General features: G+C 43.6%; 1 protein-coding gene across 2 annotated transcripts in view; it reads left to right on the top strand.

Annotated features, from left to right (window-relative positions):
- PHAF1 (phagosome assembly factor 1) overlaps nucleotides 1-21,029 on the top strand; it is a 28,754-nt gene that overhangs the window by 5,744 nt on the left and 1,981 nt on the right. For both annotated transcript variants that reach the window (XM_025426466.3, XM_025426467.3), the window contains exons 3-16: nucleotides 643-725; nucleotides 5,431-5,514; nucleotides 9,298-9,341; nucleotides 12,085-12,164; nucleotides 12,421-12,515; nucleotides 13,166-13,263; nucleotides 13,350-13,462; nucleotides 16,689-16,822; nucleotides 17,350-17,433; nucleotides 18,924-19,006; nucleotides 19,406-19,449; nucleotides 19,898-19,941; nucleotides 20,084-20,142; nucleotides 20,743-20,815. In XM_025426466.3, coding sequence (XP_025282251.1) covers nucleotides 643-725; nucleotides 5,431-5,514; nucleotides 9,298-9,341; nucleotides 12,085-12,164; nucleotides 12,421-12,515; nucleotides 13,166-13,263; nucleotides 13,350-13,462; nucleotides 16,689-16,822; nucleotides 17,350-17,433; nucleotides 18,924-19,006; nucleotides 19,406-19,449; nucleotides 19,898-19,941; nucleotides 20,084-20,142; nucleotides 20,743-20,815 — 1,118 coding nt within the window. The remainder of the gene's footprint in view (nucleotides 1-642; nucleotides 726-5,430; nucleotides 5,515-9,297; nucleotides 9,342-12,084; nucleotides 12,165-12,420; nucleotides 12,516-13,165; nucleotides 13,264-13,349; nucleotides 13,463-16,688; nucleotides 16,823-17,349; nucleotides 17,434-18,923; nucleotides 19,007-19,405; nucleotides 19,450-19,897; nucleotides 19,942-20,083; nucleotides 20,143-20,742; nucleotides 20,816-21,029) is intronic.

The raw sequence follows: 21,029 nt of genomic DNA, 5'->3' as shown, positions 1-21,029 counted from the left end.
AAATTGGGGGCATATATAAATTTGTTTATAATGGGCCTTGAGTTTAAAAATCAAGTATTAAGATTTAGAGGATTTGTGAGTTGATAAGGATCCAGTGAAATCCTTAGTAAAATAAGGATTCTGGTAGATCTGTGATTCTGGTAGATGTGTGATTTTTAACTTTTTAAACAAGCCCTTACAAGTCATGTGCTCCTGCAGACTCTCCTTTGAGAGGTGAGGAGACATGCCAGAGAGTAGAGGAAGGAACCTGCCCTAGGTTATATGTAATTCGTGGCAGAGTGAACCAGAACCTTGGTCTCCAGATCCATTCATGAAATCCGTGCTTTTCTCACTGTTCTTTGGTTCATGCTGACTTTGACTTCTCTGAGCCCTTTTCCTGCTCGGAATTGACACATTCCTTCTCATTTCCAGGAATCTCTTGTATATTCACTCCCTCCCCTTAAGCAATCCAACTGATCCCTTACTGCTTGCTGCTAACTTTATTCTAGCTCTTGCTGCTTACTGAAGTTTTATTTACTAATATGTTTATAGACCTGCCCTCCCATCACAGGCTTTATGGCAGAGTCTAATACCTAGTATGAAGATAGATGTCAGTAAATGAATAGCCCAAGTAACCACACAGGTATCCTTCCTTTATTTCAGGAATGCCTCTGGCTCAGGCAGTAGCCATTCTTCAGAAGCACTGTCGCATCATCAAAAATGTCCAGGTTCTCTACAGCGAACAGGTGAGTGGTAGCTGCTTTGATTACTGAAATAGCATTTCTCATCATTGAGTCACCTCCAGAGGTTGATGCTCTGGGAGAGGCAGACTGGCAGGGATTGCTAGGTCATTGTGTTTGGGAGAATCTCTAGCCCTAGTCAGTTACTAAGTACATTTTTTTTGATTCTGAAACTTTTGGTCTTGATAATCTAGTTCTGTCAGTTTTGGAAGAGCATTAATAACTGAACTTGTTTGATGTGTTTGACTTACCTGCTGGTCCTTAGACGGGGACATTTCAGTGGGTGGTTACCTCAGGGACTGTTTTATCTCCTAGGGTGCTTGCCTTCCACTTTTGTGTTTAAAATATAATCTTTTCTGCTTTGTTGATTGCTTTAGTTTGTGTTCAGAGTTGTTGCAGAGCAAATTTCTAGCCAGCAGAGCACTTCACACTTAAAAAGAAGCAGGTATAGCTCACTACTTTAGTGAGAATGATCAGATACATCAGATCATATATCAGAATATTGGCTTCAAATTAATGGACATATTTCATATTTTGCCTTTTGGGGGGGGTCTGATTTATGGTATTCTCTATTAAATGTTGGTCAATTGTGCCAGGAATTAACCCCTATAATAATAATGTTGCATATATCTACAAAGACGTTTTCCATTTCCAGAAAAAGTGGATATGTTATATCAGAGGACTTTCTGAACATTCGGGTTTTTTGTGTTTGGTTTTATAAGTAAAGTTAGAGACTGTTATTTATGGGCTTTTAGAAATAGGATTCCTATCTCTCTAAAAATGCAATCTACCTTGTACTGAACTCTCTGAAACCTGTGATTTTTCTGTGACATAGACTATGTGTTGCTGTGTGGAGCAACATTTATGGTGTCCTATGTCTCACAAATCTTAGGGAATAAATAGTTTTGAGCCTGTACATGCTATAAGATGTCCTCGTTGGCTTTTCTGAGACCTTTTAAGTACCGTTTTTGATGATTTTAGTTCTATTTGTTCCAATGAGTTTCAGATCCTAAAACAAATAACAGTTTATTTTTGACATGAAGAATGTTGTGGATTAGAGGTAAGATTTCTCTGAGGCTTTCCAGTTTGTCCTAGTGTCAGAGTTGAGCCTCTTATCTATGTCCAAACATTACAGTCTGTACAATAATACTTCTCTGCCAGCCCAGTGAGAGAGACCCTATATGAGGGATCTTCCTGAGACAGGGAATTCATAATATCCAAGCAAGTGCTTAGATATTCTTGTGGTGCCTACCACATAACAAGGGACTTCTAAGAATGGGCCAGGGGATTCCTTGAGCCACAGTATCAAAGTGTTTTCTCATTTATAAAATGAAGGATCGTGACTTTTCCTCTTTGTTGTACTCAGATGATCCCTAACCTACTCTGACTTTCAGCGTTACACCATGAGGGAATTACTCAACAATTAACAACCATCCAAACAGGGATAATGGGCTTGCTTCTTGAGCTTATAACTCCTACACATTCAGTTAAATCAGTTTTGGACACCCCAAAATTAGATACATCTGAAAATAGGCTTAAGCAGTTTTTTATTTTATTTTTTTAAATTTATTTATGATAGGCACACAGTGAGAGAGAGAGAGGCAGAGACACAGGCAGAGGGAGAAGCAGGCTCCATGCACCGGGAGCCCGACGTGGGATTCGATCCCGGGTCTCCAGGATCGCGCCCTGGGCCAAAGGCAGGCGCCAAACTGCTGCGCCACCCAGGGATCCCGCTTAAGCAGTTTTTAAGAACGAAGTTTGTAAAAAAAAAAAAAAGAACGAAGTTTGTTTCTAATATCACTGTCTTTGTTGTCTGTTGTTCCAGTCTTTGGGTATATATAGTAGTTTTAGCATTAAGCTCATTTCCTGATATCTTCTAAGCAGCTGGAATCAATTGGAAAACGTGGGCTTAGTCTAGACCTTGGTTCAGATCGTTGCTCTTTCTGTTTCTTAGCCGTTCAACTTTTGGCAGGTTAATAACCTGTCTGGTTCTCCTTCTGTAATGTGGATATTCTATTACAAGTTTCCTTGTAATAGAATAATCTTTTTCAAACTTTTATTTATTGGGCAGCCCCAGTGGCCCAGCGGTTTAGTGCCACCTTCAGCCCGGGGTGTGATCCTGGAGACCTGAAATCAAGTCCCGCATCAGGCGGGCTCCCTGCCTGGAGCCTGCTTCTCCCTCTACCTATGTCTCTGCCTCTCTCTCTCCCTCTCTCTGTGTGTCTCATGAATAAATAAATAAATAAAATATTTTAAAAATAAAATAAAATAAAATTTTATTTATTTCTTTTAAGTAATCTCTACACCCAGTGTGGGGCTCTGAGTCATGACCCCAGGATCAAGAGTTGAATACTTCTCTGACCAAACCAGCCAAGTGCCCTAGAATAGAATAATCTTTTGATGAGGATCAAGAGGAGGTGGTCTCTCAGAGCTCTGATGCAGTGCTTCTTCTTTTTTTTTTTTTTTTTAAAGATTTTACTTATTTATTCATGAGAGACACAGAAAGAGGCAGAGACATAGGCAGAGGGAGAGAAGCAGGCCCCTCACAGGGAGCCTGGTGCAAGACTCGATCCCAGGACCCCGGGATCACGCCCTGAGCTGAAGGCAGATGTTCAACTGCTGATCCACCCAGGCGTCCCTGATGCAGTGCTTCTTAAATTGAGCCCTGACTTCCTCTGCCCTCCTTCCTTTCCTTTCCCATTTGTCTCTTTGCTCCCATCAAGTGTGAAGAATAGTTTGGCCCCATTAAATGTTAGAAATATCTTCTTGTCTCTAGCAAATCACACCTTGGAAGTTAAATGTGCATATCAAGTAGGTCCCATCTTTCTTAGGAGAAAAAAATGTTAACAGTTAAGAGCAAACAGCTTTACTAAACTGTTTCATATGGAGGACTGTGTAGTTCTGGGTCACTCGAAGGGCCTGCTTAAACACCACGTAGTTACAGGTATACTTTGGTTCTGGAGATATACTAATAAAATAATAGTTGTGAGGATAATTTGCTCACTTTTGAAAATTGTCTAGTTATGTCCTGAATTGTAACCATGCTGGGAGGAAAATGATTAGATCTTGGGAGAGTGTAAGAAAATTCAGATCCTCCCATCATTCTCCTCCAAGCAAGGATCTTTAAGGATGCTAAAATGTTGCTTCATCCTGCTTAGTGTCATGGAATAGCCCTCTCAGAAATGTGTTCTCGGGGGCGGCCCGGGTGGCTCAACAGTTTTGCGCAGCCTTCGGCCCAGGGCGTGATCCTGGGGACCTGGGATCGAGTCCCACATCGGGCTCCCTGCATGGAGTCTGCCTCTCTTCTCTGCCTCTCTCTCAGTCTCTCATGACTGAATAAATTAAAAAATTTTTAAAAAAGAAGAGAAAAAGAAATGTGTTCTGGGTTGAGAATAAGTAGGCTAAGGTCAGGATTCATTGTTGTATTATCTTGCTTAGACCTAATTTTTTTAGACATTCATACAGGCCTACTGGAAAATTACATCCTTTCTTCTAGTGTTTGCTGGGCCTGGTGGTGCCGCCCGGGCCTGCTACTGTGTGAAGATCACTGGGGTAGAAGGGAGCAGTCTGAACTAATCTCAGAGGGCTCTTGGAGATAATTTTTCCAGTGAGGCCCACACCAGTGGCACCTGGCCTTCCAGCCTGCATCTCTATCTCTGACAGCGACATTTCTGTCATTCACTGTGCCTACCTTGGGAGGTTCTATAAAGAAACTTCTAAACTCTTTTAAGAGCTGTGTGCCAATTTCAAGCTTGGTTCAGGGCTACGGAATGTCTTCAGATGTCAAGTCCTTGAATTGGTTGCATTGGAGCAAAAGCAGGCTGGTGATGCAGACATGATGAGAGAGTGCTGGATACTAAGTGCTGTGCTTGGTGCCTTTTCTCTTGCTATCTAGACCTACTACCTCTGTTCCCACAACCACCCTGGAGGGAAGGGATAATGGTATTCCCATGAAGAAACTAGAGCTCAGAGAAGTTTTGAGAGTCACTTAAGGTCACCAGCTCACCAGTACTCAAGGCCAGCTCTGTCCACTCCTTTGTGCTGCTTGCTACTCCCTTCCCCATAGGACTCAGAAGGGACAAATGAAGAAATATGACTCCTTAGACCTTAGATTTGGGCTTTCAGAAAAAAGCACATGTGATATGGGATGGTCAGGAGAGGGAAGGAAGGAGCAAGAGTATCATCTCATACACAAACATCACAAGATATTTCTTTGTCTTGGAACATGGCCTAAAGCAGTCAAAGTATAGAACATTTCCTGTGGATGGTACAAACAGCCTGGAAGTGAATGGACGTAGGTTCAGCTGACATGCAGTGAATACTACCTGCCAAGTTTGGGTCCTAGCAAGGCCCTTTTACCCGGCCTGTGTACCTCATTGGCTGCTCTGTAGGTTTGATAAGTAAACCCACGCTATAGATGTAGATCCTGGACTCTCAAAAGAAAATGGTTTATATACTCACATAATCTTGGTCCTTTCCCTCAGGTACTATTACTAGAAGCCTAAAAAAAGAGGCTCTTTTCAACCAGTATTAGGAAACAGCAGTTCAGGCTGGAAGCAGAGGATACCTCATTCATACAACAGTTTCTTACTTGGGCGAGGGAAGGGCTGTCTGCACTTCCATAATCCCTGTGCATTGCATTTAGATTTGTAAGGTTTTTGGTAGTTGCTGTTGAGTAAATTGTTTACAGTGCTTTATTTTTGTTTTGTAGTCTCCTCTAAGCCATGACCTCATCCTTAACCTGACTCAGGATGGAATCAAACTGCTGTTTGATGCTTTCAATCAGAGACTTAAGGTAACTATGATTGACAACTAAAATTGCACGTCAGGCTGATTAATACATGCTTTTGTAAGATGTTTCTGAAACTAATAAGTCAGAGTAGACTCTTGTGATTCAGAGTCCACCATAGTCTAGGGAACTGAAGCTGTGCCTGCTACCCTACAAAAAGGGAAGCTGAGGGTGGGGTGTAGTGGTTAGAAAGAGGCTGGGAAGGACTCTAATCTCAGGCTCCAGAAGTGAAAGGAGAAAAGTGTTGGAGATTTGGGGAATATGCTATGGGGAGGGTACTCAAGTTACTCAATTTAAGGAAAGTGAGAGTAGAGCTAAGTGTTTGACACAGATTATTCCAAGTCTTAAAAGTTTAGGATACTGAAAATGGGTCCTAACTGCAGAATAGGACCAAAAAGTTTTTGTATCTTGTTTTACTTCATTCTTAAGTCAAACAGTATGACTTGGAAGGTGAAAAATGGAACTGTTCTTCATAAAATGCTGGGGCTTAGGGCTTAACACCACTAGCAATGAGTTGGTTCTTTAACCCCCTTGAGGATATGTAAATAAACAACTTGGTGGTGTATAGGGTTTGTCTTAATTGCTGTTCAAGTGCAATTTACTAACACCTGTTTCAGTCTAGGATGTTTTTAATACACTATTTACGAATGTCTGGGCTTCACAGATTAGTCATGTGACACTAGACTCATGCCTCAGAGTCACAAGGTTGAATGTGGCTCTGGGCAGTGGCATACCAGAGCGGTTGTCCTGGTTAGGCCATGCCTTTCCAAAAGACTTGGGTACTTCCTATTTCTTGTAATCCCATCCCAAGTGAGCTGCTAAGGAAACAAGACAGAACATGGAGAAGGAATCTGTACATTAAATGAGAATTCCTCATTTATGATGGCTCTTCAAAAGCAAATGTGAACATTCTTAACCTCACAACTTACCTTGCCTCTCCTTGTGGACACATTCATCTTGTCCTTCCTGACCAGAAGTTTCACAGTGGGAAAGGAAAGAGGATGGTCATCAGTGTGGCTTCATTACAAATTGGGGGAAACATAATCTGGAAACAACTTTACAAAGAGTTATTTGTCTCAGCTTGGTAAGTCCACTTTAGGAAACATAACTCCAAAAGTTTATGGGGAAGGTAATGTTGCCAGATATTTATAGCAGGGCTTTTCATAGTAATGAAAAACTGGAAAAAATGGATAACAAAGGGGAATGGCTAGACAGCCTGTCATAAAATCATAGCATGGTGAAGACAGTGTCATATATTTAGTGAGTACTTGGTACAAGTGAAGTACGTGGTTAAGTGCTTCCCATACATTTCCTAACTTAGCAAGCCTGTGAGTAATACTGTTTTATCAGCGAAACAGTAGAGAGAGGATGAGTGGTCTGCCAAGCTTTTAACCCTGAATTAATAAGTTAATTAATTCAGTGTGTGGTGGCCACTGGCAGTAGAAATGACTTAGCTTCTGTTGTTGTGTATGGGAAATAATGTGATACAAGCTGAAGAAAATTGTGTGAGCACACTATGGAGAACTGTGAGGAATGGAAGTACATTTGAATGGGAAAGGAAATAAATAGAACCTTTTCTTCTGCTTTTTGTAGGGTCCCTATGAAGGGGGTGGGGGCTGGGGCCCTGAGCCTCTGGAAACAGAGAAAGCATTCTCAGGTGCCCTTGGTTAGCATCAGGTTTGACATGCCCTTCTGCCTGCCCCTCATTCCCGCACTTAAGAATCCACCTCTCCCTGATTCCTTGACTCCCTGACTGTAAGAAAGCTTTGTGGAATGAGGCTTCACAAATCTCAACTTTTACAGCTACCTATCTTTTCCTTTCCTATCTTGGCTGCTGTCTTGGCTTCTGCTCTGGGGAAATCAAAGTATTTTCCAGCCCAGAGGGTGGTAGATCATGGACTTTTGACTTCCCTAGCTGCTTGTCCCCATGGCTTAGCAAGCTCCATGGACCAAAATCTGCTTGTTGATTATTCTTGGTGACATGAAGGACTCCAAGATGGTTAGCACCTGGGGTCTCTTGCCACAAGTACCATCATACATAGGCCCTGTGATTAACTCCGGTCCACTGTTCTTGCATTAGACAGGCCAGGTTGAAACACCCATAAGTGTTGGTCTTGGTTATTGGCAGGTGGGTAACAATGAGACAGAAGGAACATCATTGAGGCCTACCCCCACAGGGTGAATGGTGGGTCATTAGCCAGCTGTAGGGGTGGCAATCAGGGAGGCAGTTGTCTGCTCCTGCTATATAAGCAAGGCTTCTGGCTGAAGGTTGAGGCTCTCTGCCAGCATGAGGCCCTGGCCTTCGTGAAATGGCATACCAGTTTGGCATGATACAGGCTTTCTGAAGGGGACACTACGTATCTTATGAATCACAGCTGTTCGCCTGTCCTTCCTTGTATGACCTCTCTTGGTACCTCTTTTCATGCTTTCTAGCTTCATATTGCCCTTAGCCAGCTTCGTAACAATCAGACTTGCCTGATGTTTTAAGTACCTTTCCTGTGTGAAGTAATAAGCCAGACCTTAAAGGGCTTAACTTAGTGAGACTGGGAACAGCATACACAAGTAGTGTGGGAAAAGAGGTGATTGAAGTGCTGTGACAGCCCAGCAGAGGGAGTTACTCTTAGCACCACGTAGGATCAGAATAGCTGCATTTAATTAAGAGGTGCCCAACTTGTGGTTTAGTGTTAGGATCATTAAATAAAGTTAGCAGTAAGGTCTGGCCAAGAGTAGACTGCCTATTATGTCTCATTTTCTATGGCAATGCTAGATGCTTTTCTAGACACAGGGCCCCACAGCCCCTTCTAGGATGAGGCTCAGATTGTCAGGGGAAGTGGACGTTGAATCAGCTCTGCTTGTTCCTCTATAGTGAGCGCCAGGACTCCCAACTGGAGGATAGTAGCTGGTGCTCCAGGCCCCAGCCAGCCATGCTTCTGGCTACCAAGCCCTTGCTACATTGGCATAGAAGACTTCCTAGTGCTCATTACTTGGCACCACTAGTGGCTGAGTGTTCAATACCTTTGTCTCTGCCCTGAGTTCTTGGCATTTAATCCAAAGCTGAACCCCTTGAAATGACACGAGGGTCCTAAGGTATTCCAGGTGCCCTTCAATAGAGATGTATGAATATTGTCCCACTTGTCCTAACCTAATGTAATATGACTTCTTTTTTAGCAGGATAGATCTCCTCCAATCCTTTTGTTTTGTAAGCTACAGTATTTTAAAGTGTTTTTCAAAGTGATCTGATTTGGGGTTTTGCTAATGCAGCAAAGCTTGGAATAGAAGGAAGAAGGCTCAGTATCCAAAGGTACAACTTTAACCTTTAAGCTACATGATTTGTTTTGTGGAGGATTTCACTCTTCCATATGTGTAGCACTCTGTATGATAGAGTAGTAGATTAGTTATAGGAACTTGACCTGCTGCATACATGGATATATGTGGAACAGTCCACTAGAAGAAAGAAAAGGAGAGGTTATACTGTGTGTGTAGCATGAGTTTTTCCTCTAGATTTAAAAATGAGAACAAAACATAATGTGTGGTGCTTCAAGAAAATTCTGAATAGTGATAGATTTCTTTTTCTTCACTATTCTATAAATGTCTTTTTTTTTTTTTTAAGATTTTATTTTTTAAGTGATATAACCCATCAAAGGGCTCAAACTCACAACCCTGAGATCAAGATTCACATGCTCTACCGACTTAGCCAGCCAGGCATCCCTTTATAAGTGTCTTTTTAGTCAATCTTTTTCAATTGCAGAGTATTACAGCGCTTAAACCTTTGATTTTTTTTTTTTCAAGGTGATTGAAGTATATGACTTGACTAAAGTAAAGTTAAAATATTGGTAAGTTTACTCCCCTGCTGGTCTATGCCGCAGGATTGGTACATATGGAGTTTATCTATTATGCTCATTAAGTTAATAAAGGATTCCCATCCATAGCAGTTTCCATGATTTCCTCAGGCAGCCTCCAAGCCTACTTAGCTTTCTGGAGAAGAGAAGGAAATCTTGTTTAAGGACATGCTGTGTGTAAAACACTTCTCATATATGTCAGTTTATTTAGTCCTCACAACAAAGGACCTCAGGTTAGAGGTGATGTGACTATCTTCTAGGTCACAGATGCTGCCTGCCCCCCACAACCATAGGTCTGACTTCAAAGCCTATGTATGCTAAAGAGAATGCCAAAGGGATCACTATTTAGGAGCCAAAATCTACCTTTTTTTTTTTTTTTAAAGATTTATTTAGAGAGTGCAGTGGGGAGGGGCAGAGGGGAGAGAGAGAGTCCTAAGCAGACTCTGCACTGAGTGTGAAGTCCAACCCAAGGCTCAATCTCACAATCCTGAGATGACCTAAGCCAAAACCAAAAGTCATATGCTTAACCAGCTGTGCCACCCATTTTTCTTTTTCTTTTCTTTTTTCTTTTTTCTTTTTTTTTTTTTTTTTAATTTTTTTTTAATTTTATTTATTTATGATAGTCACATAGAGAGAGAGGCAGAGACATAGGCAGAGGGAGAAGCAGGCTCCATGCACCGGGAGCCTGACGTGGGATTCGATCCGGGGTCTCCAGGATCGCACCCTGGGCCAAAGGCAGGCGCCAAACCGCTGCGCCACCCAGGGATCCCTCTTTTCTTTTTTCTTTAAGATTTTATTTATGTATTTGAAAGAGTAAGCACATGAGTGCATGGGGGAGAGGGGGAGAGGGAGAGGGAAAAGGAGAAGTAAGACTTCTTGAGGACATGGACCCCACCATGGGGCTTAAGATCACGACCTGAGCCAAAACCAAAAGTTGGACACTCAACCAACTGAGCCACCCAGGTGCCCCTGAAATCTACTTTTTAGAAGGAAAACAAGAATGCCTGTAGCATAAAAGAAATATTTGAGCCCCCATTATGGCAAGGTTCTGTGCTAGCATCTAGAATGCTCCATATAGTAAGCTTCCTTAACAGGCTTCCCTTTCCCTTTTCAGGGGCATGAAAAAAGGCCAATTCCTGGGATTAGCTCAAGCAGCATTTGCCACTAGGGAAGTGGATAAAGCAAATGTGTAATAGCACTGGCCCCTCCAGATTCTTTTTGTCTTTCAGTTTTGTTGGAGCCTTTGTACCTCAAGGTCTGGCTTCTTTTTTTCCCTCTTAGTAGTTAGTGATGAGTAAAAGCATGGAGTCCAAGGGTCAGGCCTCCCTGGATTCATCATTCTATTACCTCTGTGACCTTAGGCAAGTCATTTAACCTCTCTGAGCTTGTTTTCCCATCAGAGAAATGAAGTCAGTACTGTGTGGCTGCTGAGTTAAGAAAAAGAGGTGTTCTAGCGTGCCTGGGTAGCACAGTCAGTTGGGCGTCCAACTCTTGGTTTTGGCTCAGGTCATGGTCTCAGGGTCATGGGATTAAGCCCTGCATCAAGGCACACTCAGTACAGAGTATTCCTGAGACTTAAGACTCTCTCTTCCTCTCCTTCTGCACCCCCTCCCCCCAAATGAGTAAATAAATCTTTAAAAAAAGGAGGTGTTCCATGAATTATGCTAATTTTAAAAATTATTCTTAACCTTTAAGCATTCTCCTGAAAGTCATGAATGCTGTATCTTCTTGCCCATCATCTGAAATCATGTGTCCTCTTTGTTCCCAAGCCCCTCCCCCCTCAGATCTTTCCCCTTTGCTTGGGATCCATTACCCCTCTCCAAATTCACCCAGTCCTTGAGTGCTGTCTGTTAAGAAACAAGCTGCCTGAGGTGCCTGGGTGTTGCAGTTGGGACTCTGGGACTCTGGGTTTTGACTGAGGTCATGATCTCAGTTGTCCTATGTGGGGCTCTGCACTCAGTGTAGAGTCCCCTTCAGATTCTTTCTCCTCCTCCCTGTGCCCCTCTGTGCCTGCTCTGTCTCTCTCTTTCTGTCTCTCAAATAAAATCTGAGAAAGAAAAGAAAAGGAAGGAAGGGAAAAGAAAATAAAGAGAAAGAAAGAAAGAGGAAAAGAAAAAGAAAAAAGAAAGGAAAGGAAAGAAAAAAGAAAGAAAACAAGTTACCTTGCTTGGCTATACTGTTCTTTTAAGATGTTCTTTTTAAAAAGTTCCTTTCCAAGCTAAACTATTAGTAGGCATTCTAGGAAAACATATTAACATTTTCTATTCCTGTGCCACTCTGTGGCATCCGAGTCTAGATGCCATGGGCTAAGACTGAATTTATTTCTTTCTAAACTGCCTGATGACCACACAGGCCTTAAGGATCAATTCTGTGTATCAGCCTTGGAGACTTGACTTGTTCTGACCTCCTTTATTATCCCTCACTTAAAAGTTCTTTAATAAACTTGTCATTTTTCTTAAAGATTTTATTTATTCATGAGAGACAGAGAGAGAGAGAGAGAGGCAGAGACATAGGCAGAGGGAGAACCAGGCTCCATGCAGGGACTGGATGGATGTGGGACTCAATCCCAGGACCCTGGGGTCATGCCCTGAGCCAAAGGCAGGCGCTAAACCACTGAGCCACCCAGGCATCCCTAAACTTGTGTTTTGACATACTTGTAAACTCACCTGCCTATGTTTAAAGAATAACTCTTCTAGCTACCATCTTCAGTGATTTGAAAAGCATCTTTGTTTTTCAGTGGAGTGCATTTTAACTCTCAGGCCATAGCTCCCACCATTGAGCAGATTGACCAGTCTTTTGGTGCAACCCATCCTGGAGGTAAGTCCATCTGATTCCTCTCCTTATCTGTTGCACCCCATAATGATGAACCTAGCAAGTGCACCATCCCCTGAAGCCAGGTTCCTATAGGATTTGACGGTTGATAACTGGATGTGAAGGAAAGCTCCTGTCCCTTGTTTTCAGCGTAGTGGGTCAGTTCAGGATTCAGACATAAGGAAGATGGTGCCAGGCTGGTTTGTGTTCATGTCTTCTGATATCATTCACCCATGTCATTGTCTCCTCCTCACTCCTACAGTGTATAACTCCGCTGAGCAGCTCTTCCACCTCAACTTCAGAGGACTATCTTTCTCTTTCCAGTTAGACTCGTGGACTGAGGCTCCCAAGTATGAGGTTAGCCCTTCCTTTCCTATGGTATTTGTCACCCAGTACCAAGGTGATATGGACCCAGCAGACAGTGCCACCAGGGAAGCTGGATAGATACCCTTTCTTTGGTTTCCTCATCTCTGAGGTCTTCAGGGACCAAGAGTGGTAGAGTGGGTGGGATTGATAGCAAGAACAAAGCCCAAGCTGGCATTCCCAAGAAGAGGGCGCTTCTCACTGCAGAGTGAGGTCAGGCTTACTTTTCAGAAATAAATTCAGTTGTACTTTGCTTTAAAACTCCACATCAGTGTAGAGGTTTTTTAAGTGGCCTAGAATTTGAGAGTTCATTCTGGATTTTCATTTATCTATTGCTTTTAACAAAATGTTATATTCATCCTTAGGTAGCAGCATCTTTAGGGTCATGAAATGATAGACATTTGGTGAGGCTTACATTTTACTAAAGAAAGCATTCCCATAATTTCTTCTTGATGAAGGAAGGAAAAACTAAAATTAAAAATGGACTTGCATGGATGGGATGAGTTTATTGACCTGGAACCAGGTTTGACTGTGTGCTTTGACCTGACCAGTTCTTGAAGACCATGAGGGCTGGGGAAATGCCAGACCCTGGCTTACATGGCCTGCAGTATGCTTTTAGTAAAACTTTTGTCTTGTGTTTGCAGCCCAATTTTGCCCATGGCCTGGCTTCTCTCCAGATACCCCACGGAGCGACTGTGAAACGAATGTACATCTACAGTGGAAACAGCCTGCAGGATACCAAGTATGTGTGGGGAGCACAAGCTTCATGGGCCATGGGTTCCTTGGGAGGAAGGGCAAAGCCTCTGCTCATTCTTTGCCTGCCTCCAGGGCTCCCGTAATGCCCCTGAGCTGTTTCCTTGGCAATGTGTATGCTGAGAGTGTGGATGTTCTTCGAGATGGAACTGGACCCTCAGGTTTACGACTTCGGCTACTTGCTGCAGGTCAGTTACTGGCCTTGGGGTAGTGGATTCTCTATTATATCCATGTTGAGACAGCCCAAAGTCGCACATGCTTAAAGATAGTTGGTACAAGACAGTACAGATATTTATGGTTAAAGCTTTTGTTTAAATTTGTGAAGGAATAACACCAGTTTTATCATTACAAAATCTTAATAAATGACAGTAGCACTGCTTCCCCTAGCATGTACGTAAGCCTTCTGTGTGCTTATATAGTTTTGCAGTGCTTCCCAGGCTGTTTACTGGAAATGTATCTTATGGGCTGCAATATTGGTCTTTTCTCCCCTTTTCCACCCCCCCCCCTTTTTTTTAAAGATTTATTTGCCCATTTTGAGAGACCACACAATGGGGAGGGGCAGAGAGAGTCTTAAAGCAGACTCCCCCACTGAGCACAGAGTGTGACATGAGGCATAATCCCACGACTCTGAGATCACAACCTGCGCCAAAACCAAGAGTCGGATGCTCAACCAGCTGAGCCACTCAGAGATCCCAATCCTTTTTCCAGCCTTTATGCCAGTTCTCAATAGGCTGGCAGCTGGGACTTTTTGGATTATGATTTGGCCAGACCCTGCTGCGAGATTTGCTGACTATGAACAAAAAAAGAGCTGCTACCTTCAATGGATAGCCTCTCCAGGATCCATGCCTCTTTTGTGATTTCCTTGTGTGTGGCTAATCTCAGCTACTGTGGACCTTGAGCCACACTTAATAGTATAGGCCATGTCTTTGGCCTGGGATCCAGGATAGAGGCTGTGCCTTCAAGGGGCTCAGTCTAGCTTAGTGAGTACTGAGTATTTGTTCATAAATTAGGATCTTGTGTTAGTTTCTAGGGCACTGGTCCTTAACTATGAAGAATTTGGCATATAAACTGAAGTTACTCCCCTGAACAATTAAGTAGTTCACAAGCTCTATGTTAGAAATTTTTTTTAAATGTGGTTTTCTAGCCAAGGCAGAAAATTCTACTTAAAAGAATGTTGCACTTGAGCTATAGTGTTTGAGAGAATTGAGATGTAGCAACAAGGTCAAGTGATTTAGGGTCTCTTTTGCCAGGAGGGTCACTCCTTGAAACAGCGAGGTAGCCAAAGATGGTGCAGTTATCCCAGGTGACAGCAAGAGGAGTCTGTTGGGAGAGGGGAATCTCCTCTAATTCTGGCTTCCACCCTGTACAGCACACTCCCAGCAATCACATATCACTGCTTACAGGGTCAGTGGGGGAAACACTTTAAGTCAGGGACTTATCAAATTACTATCTAATCAAGTACTCGTTGAAAGTTTCCTTTGGTAAGCAGAAAGGTAGCTTGTCTCAACCAACCCATTACTCACATGTTTCCTTATGGATTGTAGCTACGAGGATAGGAATTTTTAAGATAGGAATTCAGTATAACTGCCTTGGTCCCCACAATAATTTATAGGAAGATTCACTCCAGGGAATCAGAAACTAAAATAGCCTCCTAAAACTAAGGATATTTTCCCCTGGGTAGGCTTCAAGTAGGGTCAGATGAGAGAAGACTTGCCTGTGAAGATTGCCTTCCCTATCACCCCACCCATCTGGACCTTTACAAGTGTCTGGTACCTGGAGATTTTGGGCATATAGTCCAGCCTGGCAGGACTTTTGGTGGGTTCTGTAGGCCACCCAGGCTTGCCTAAGCGCAAGATTTATAGGCAGAGGTTAATGTAGACTATGTTTTTCTGTGACCTCATTAATTTAAACACAACCATTACTTGCCACTCAGTGTATGTGTGCTGTGACTGAAGACTGTTGGGTTAGTTGAAGAACTCAGAACTCAGTACCAGCTTATTTGAAATTTTAGATCCCTGAAGTCTTCCCCATATAACAAATGGATTATTATACCTGAAAGAGCTTTGTCAGCTATAAAGTTCTGTTCAGAGTAAGGTGATGGTGATTATCATATACCAGGAAATGCAGTCTTCCCCAGTTCTTGCCTCTTTTGGGGGGCAGATTATGGAGAAGTAAAACACTTTGTCTTCCCATCCACAGAATGGGGGAATTTTACTGTTGGTGTGTCTTTTCCTATTCCACAGCTACTTCTATGTGTGTGTAACTGGAACCATTTCTAAAATGTATTAGAGTCAGGGTTTAAAGATTTTTCCCAAAGAAGAAACTTCTGTCAAATGGGATTTTCTTATCCTCCCACTTTCCTGGTTTGTCATTTGTTGAGTGTTAGTGGGTCTGTCGGTGTTTGTATAATTAGGGAGTAAGTTAATGGATGTTTCCTGTTGACTTCTCTATAGAGTGATATTTAGGTCTAGTCTCTAGTTGGGGGTTACCATTGAGAAGCCCCTCTTAACATAAATTCCTGTATCTTAACAGGACCTAGAAAGTGGCAAGAGATAATAGCACCTCATTATATACTTTCATAGCATCTCTGCTGCTGTTTATTTTACCATAGTTGTGTGGTGTCGGATTGGAATCGTCACACCATAAGCTCCAATATGGGCAGAGACTGCATTTGTTTTGCTCAGCATGTTTCTTCAGTATCTTACAAAGTGTCTAGCCCATGGTAGTCAATAAGTAAATATTTGGTGAGTGAATGAATGAAGTTTTTAGAGCTCCACATCACTTTTCTTGGATTGAATGAGTCTCTGGGATTCCTTCTTTCTTTTTTTAATTATTATTATTATTATTATTATTTAATGAAAGAAATGGGGAGGGGGCAGAGATTCTTTTTTTTTTTTTTACATTTTTTTATTTTTTATTTATTTATGATAGTCACACAGAGAGAGAGAGAGGCAGAGACACAGGCAGAGGGAGAAGCAGGCTCCATGCACCGGGAGCCCGACGTGGGATTCGATCCTGGGCCTCCAGGATCGCGCCCTGGGCCAAAGGCAGGCGCCAAACCGCTGCGCCACCCAGGGATCCCGGGAAAGAGATTCTTAAGCAGGCTCCATGGCCAATGCAGGACTCAGTCTCATGATCCTGAAATCATGACTTGAGCCAAAATCAAGAGTCAGATACTTAACTGACTGAGCCACCCAGGGGCCCCTCTCTGGGATTATTTCAAGAAGATAGTGATCTCTCATAGCATCTCAAGCCCTGTGACCTAGTATTTCTGCTTGCATGCAGTCTTGCCCCTCAGCCAGAGCTAAAAATGCAGTGTGCAGTCATTGGCCTCTCTGGGGCCCCCTTGGTCCCAGGCTGCAGGATATCAGGCCCTGGCTGGGAACCTGACCACCTCTCCCTTATTCTCTGCAGGTTGTGGACCTGGCCTATTAGCAGATGCCAAGATGCGGGTATTTGAACGTTCAGTATATTTTGGCGATTCTTGCCAAGATGTTCTTAGTGTGCTTGGCTCTCCGCACAAGGTCTTCTATAAGTCAGAAGACAAGGTACGGAAAATGTGTTTATGAAGTTAAATAGGCTTTTTACCTTTTAAGGTAAAATGTGTTATGAAGTTAAATAGGCTTTTTTACCTTTTAAGTAAAGTCTATCCCCAAAGTGGGGCTCGAGCTCATAACCCTTAGATCAAGAGTCACATGCTCTACCAACTGAACCAGGTAGGCATTGTCCTTTTTTAATCAATATTAACTTAATATCAAGTAAATATAAATTGTTATTTTTCCATAGAACCTGTTCTATGAAAACTGATGAATTAAATTGAAAGCTCTTTTCTGATCCTGTTGGTCAGATTGTCCTGCCTTTTCTTGGAGACCAGGGCCCAGTCTGTAGTCAACTAAAGCTGGGGAAAAAAAAAAAAAAAGGCTGGCTGCATTATTCAGCACCAGTAGCAGAGATTCTGACACTTTTGCTTACCTAGCAGCTTAATGTTATACACAAAACACAGTTTGTAGACTTTTAGTTAATCTGAGAATTGTATTAAGGAGTTGGATTTTTTTGTTGATTTTTTTCCCAACAGATGAAAATTCATTCTCCTTCCCCTCATAAACAAGTTCCATCCAAGTGCAATGACTACTTTTTTAACTACTTCACTCTTGGAGTGGTAAGTTGTGGTTCCTTAGAGAAATGTTTCATTTCTGTGGTAGCAGACCATGCACCTGGGCACACCTTTGTGTATACATGGATCTGTAACCATGCCTGGCAGCAGGGAAACTAGCCCCAGCTGGCTCCACCCAGTGCAGTGCTGTCTTGCATTGGCACCCTAAAGGGGCCTTCCCTGCCACTGAGATTTCTCAGAAGCACCAGGTTCCCTGGTATGTCTCGGCTTCTTTATTGAGGAAAACATGCTGCATAAGTGGAGGCTGTGGGAATCATTCAGGTTAACATAGTTTGGGATCTTCACATTTGTAGAACATATACGAGCTTCTTCTGGAATCTCAAAACAGGGAGACTAAAAAGGGTCAGAGACAGTGGGAATGTGCTTATGTATTTTTAGAGGATTACCCCAGAGGCATTGCTGTGGTCCTGTGCTCTGGACATGGAGTGCTGAATGGAGCTGGTGTCCACTGTCAGTGCTGACAGTGCAGCTGGTGGATGGGATGTGTGTGAGAAATTGTGGGGAAAAAAAAAAAGAAATTGTGTAAACCCTGTGCCAGCAGGATACATCTCAGAGGGCAAGGCTAGCCTGGACCTGGGGTCTTTGAGTGTTTGAGCTTTCTAGAGCCTGAGGTCTTGAAGCAGCAAAGAAAGGGTAGATTCTGGAGAGGGAGAAAGGAGATACTGGGTCTGCCTATGTGGAAAAAGACCAGAGGAACCAGGAGTAGTGGGTAAACATAAACTCTTGAAGGTATGGCAGTGGCAGGAGAGAAATGGCATTCTGTAAGCTGAACCTCTTGAGTTCAAGGACCAGTGATAATAAGGGACAAGGAAGATGGAACAAATGGACCAAACCCTAATAGGACTTAATGTAGGTCATGTAGGGGTGGGGTCAGAGCTAACCCTGCGGTCACAAGCCTAAACAACTGACAGGATGTGAAACTGGGAAGGGTGTGGGAGATAGGAAAGAAGTGTTCAGTGGGCAGCATCAAATCCAGCTCTGAGTCCTGGTGAGAGGCTAGACCTTCAGTTCCAGGGGTTGCTGACTCCCACAGGGCCTAATGGCCAGTAATGGCATTCAGAATAGTTAGGTGCCTTGAGCCACTGGAAAGTCAGGTGGTCCCTGAATCTTCTTGGTGGCCTTTAAGCCAAAATCTATGCTCAGTTAGTTTTTAATCAGGGGCTGGTTAGGAAAGGTCTCTCTGATGTGTTTGAGTTCCCAAGCAGTGAGAGCTGTAGCCCATGGGTCTACTGGGCCTGCTGCTACAAAGTTTGGAATGGGGGACCTACAGATGTCTGGGTGCCCCCTTCACTGAAAATGTCCATTTAAGGCTGCTTGATCTCAGCTATCCCCTTGACTGTTGTTGGGGAGAAGGCTATTTCCCAGCAGCATCCCTGTTGTGGAGTGGCTATCTCTGAGTTGGACATGGCCTTGGAAAGGCCTTTGTCCAGCCTCAATAACCTTCCCTACTTGGACATCCTTGTTTTCTACCCCAGGATATCCTCTTTGATGCAAATACACACAAAGTGAAGAAGTTTGTCCTACACACCAATTACCCTGGGCATTATAATTTTAATATGTGAGTATACCTATACCTTCCCCTCCCAAGAACTGAGCTTTGGGTTGAAAATCCCCAGGAAAAGAGAGCTTGTGGCTTTGAATGTTCACTAATTTGTCTGTACCTGAATTCTTACAGTTTCATGGGAAGCGAACATTTCCTGAGTGTTTGCTCTTTTCCTGGTACAGTGTCCATACCTTACATCTCTCCATTTGTACCCATTTTACAAATAGGGAAATAGGTTCAGAGAGCTTCGTATCTTGTCCAAAATGATGTATCTGTCCAAGATGTCTCTAGACCCCAGAGCCAGGGCTTTGGGGGTGGGTTCCTTCTGTGTTTCCTGGGGTGCAGGGTTGAAATGCATGGGTGGTCAGGCCTCTCAGAGGGCCCAGCCTTTATCCATCTGGCTTCTCTCTCTAGTTATCACCGCTGTGAGTTCAAGATCCCACTAGCCATAAAGAAAGGTGAGTAGTGGATATCCTCAGATTAAGAAAAGGGTTTTGAAGTTAACCTCATGAGAAGACAGTGATCCAAACAGAAATGGTAGCAGGAGCCTTTGCCTACCTGCTTTGCCCATAGTCTGCTTTGCCCATAGTCTGCTTTGCCCTCAGCTTCTCTGGGTTAGGGCCTTATGCTCCTGGAGGCTCTCAAGGTCTTTTTCTATGATCATGGGATTAGTGGTCTCTGATGGGGAGAATTTCCTACATACGATTATCCAGGTGCTCCCGAGTCAGCCTTGTGACTGCTGTCCCCTCTTGGTTCTCTACCCTCTTTCATTCAGGAATTCTGAAATAGCCCATCTGCCCTCCCTCCAACCCTAATGCACAGAGCGGCCAGGTCTGGATTCTGCCTAGGGCTGGGGTCACAGGTGAGCTGGGCCAGCAACCAACCCACTCTGTATTCTCTTTTCAGAAAATGCAGATGGTCAGACAGAAACATGTACAACCTACAGCAAGGTGAGCTCCTATTTTCCCACCTTATGTAGCCCCAAAATGAGGTGGGTGTGAGCCTGCCAGCAGTCTAGGGCCCATGTTTCTGGGCCAGCCATTGGTCACAGGCATGATTAGGTCTCTGCTAACCCCGTGCCGCCTTTTGCAGTGGGACAACATCCAGGAGCTCCTGGGCCACCCTGTGGAGAAGCCTGTTGTCCTGCACAGGTGAATAGGAGGTTGCTGTCTCTGACCACCCTGTCCTGCTCCTCACAGCCCAGAAGACTGAGGGAAGCCTAGCAGTACCTAAAGCTTAGAAATGACAGAAGTTGTCTTGTTGCCACATACATACTTCCTGCCCCCACCCTGCATATTACCACTGGGCCAGCTATTCTGCATATTTACCTACACCAGAGAGGTGCCCCCCTCCCCGGGGATAGCTCCCCTCTCCAGGTAGGGGGGGCTTTCACCTCTAGTTATTCAGAAAGGGAAGCAGTTTTCACTGACTGTCCTGGCTCTTTTTTTCCCATTAAAGTTGCCACATGCTATAGTCTACAGCTTCATACCCACTTGCCATCCTGCTTGAGGCTCCTCCCTCCTAACTTGCCACTCTAGTCTAATTGCATAATAACTTCCTGTGCCCCATTGGGCTTTGTAAGGTTCAGAATTTAAACGATACCTATCACTACCCCTGGTACCTCAAGGGCCTGTGTAGGAAACAGACAGCCATGGGAGATACTGCAGTGGCCCCCATCTCAAAAGGGACTAGATGCCCTGCCTGGACTTGGCTTCTGTCTGCCTTTCTAATTCTAGCTTCCCTGGCCACAGGTCCTCCTCCCCAAACAATACCAACCCATTTGGCTCCACATTCTGCTTTGGTCTTCAGCGGATGATCTTTGAGGTAAGTCCTGGGGGTTGATGAGCTAATGGCCATGGCAGGGACAGGCAAGTGATGGAGTATGGTTAGGGAAGGCCTGATGGCCCTGCTGGTTACTGATTTTCTGGTAACGCTGTTTGCTAAGAATATGACCTGCCCACATATAACAGTAAGAGTTCAGAAATTATGTTGGGGAAATTTGAGGTCATGGCGGCTACAGTGGTCTATATCCAGCAAG

The sequence above is a fragment of the Canis lupus genome, chromosome 5 (genome assembly GCF_003254725.2).
Source record: "Canis lupus dingo isolate Sandy chromosome 5, ASM325472v2, whole genome shotgun sequence".
In the NCBI taxonomy this organism is placed as follows: domain Eukaryota; kingdom Metazoa; phylum Chordata; class Mammalia; order Carnivora; family Canidae; genus Canis; species Canis lupus.
The sequence above is the reverse complement of the archived record's forward strand: the minus strand, read 5'-3'. Positions and strand labels throughout refer to the sequence as shown.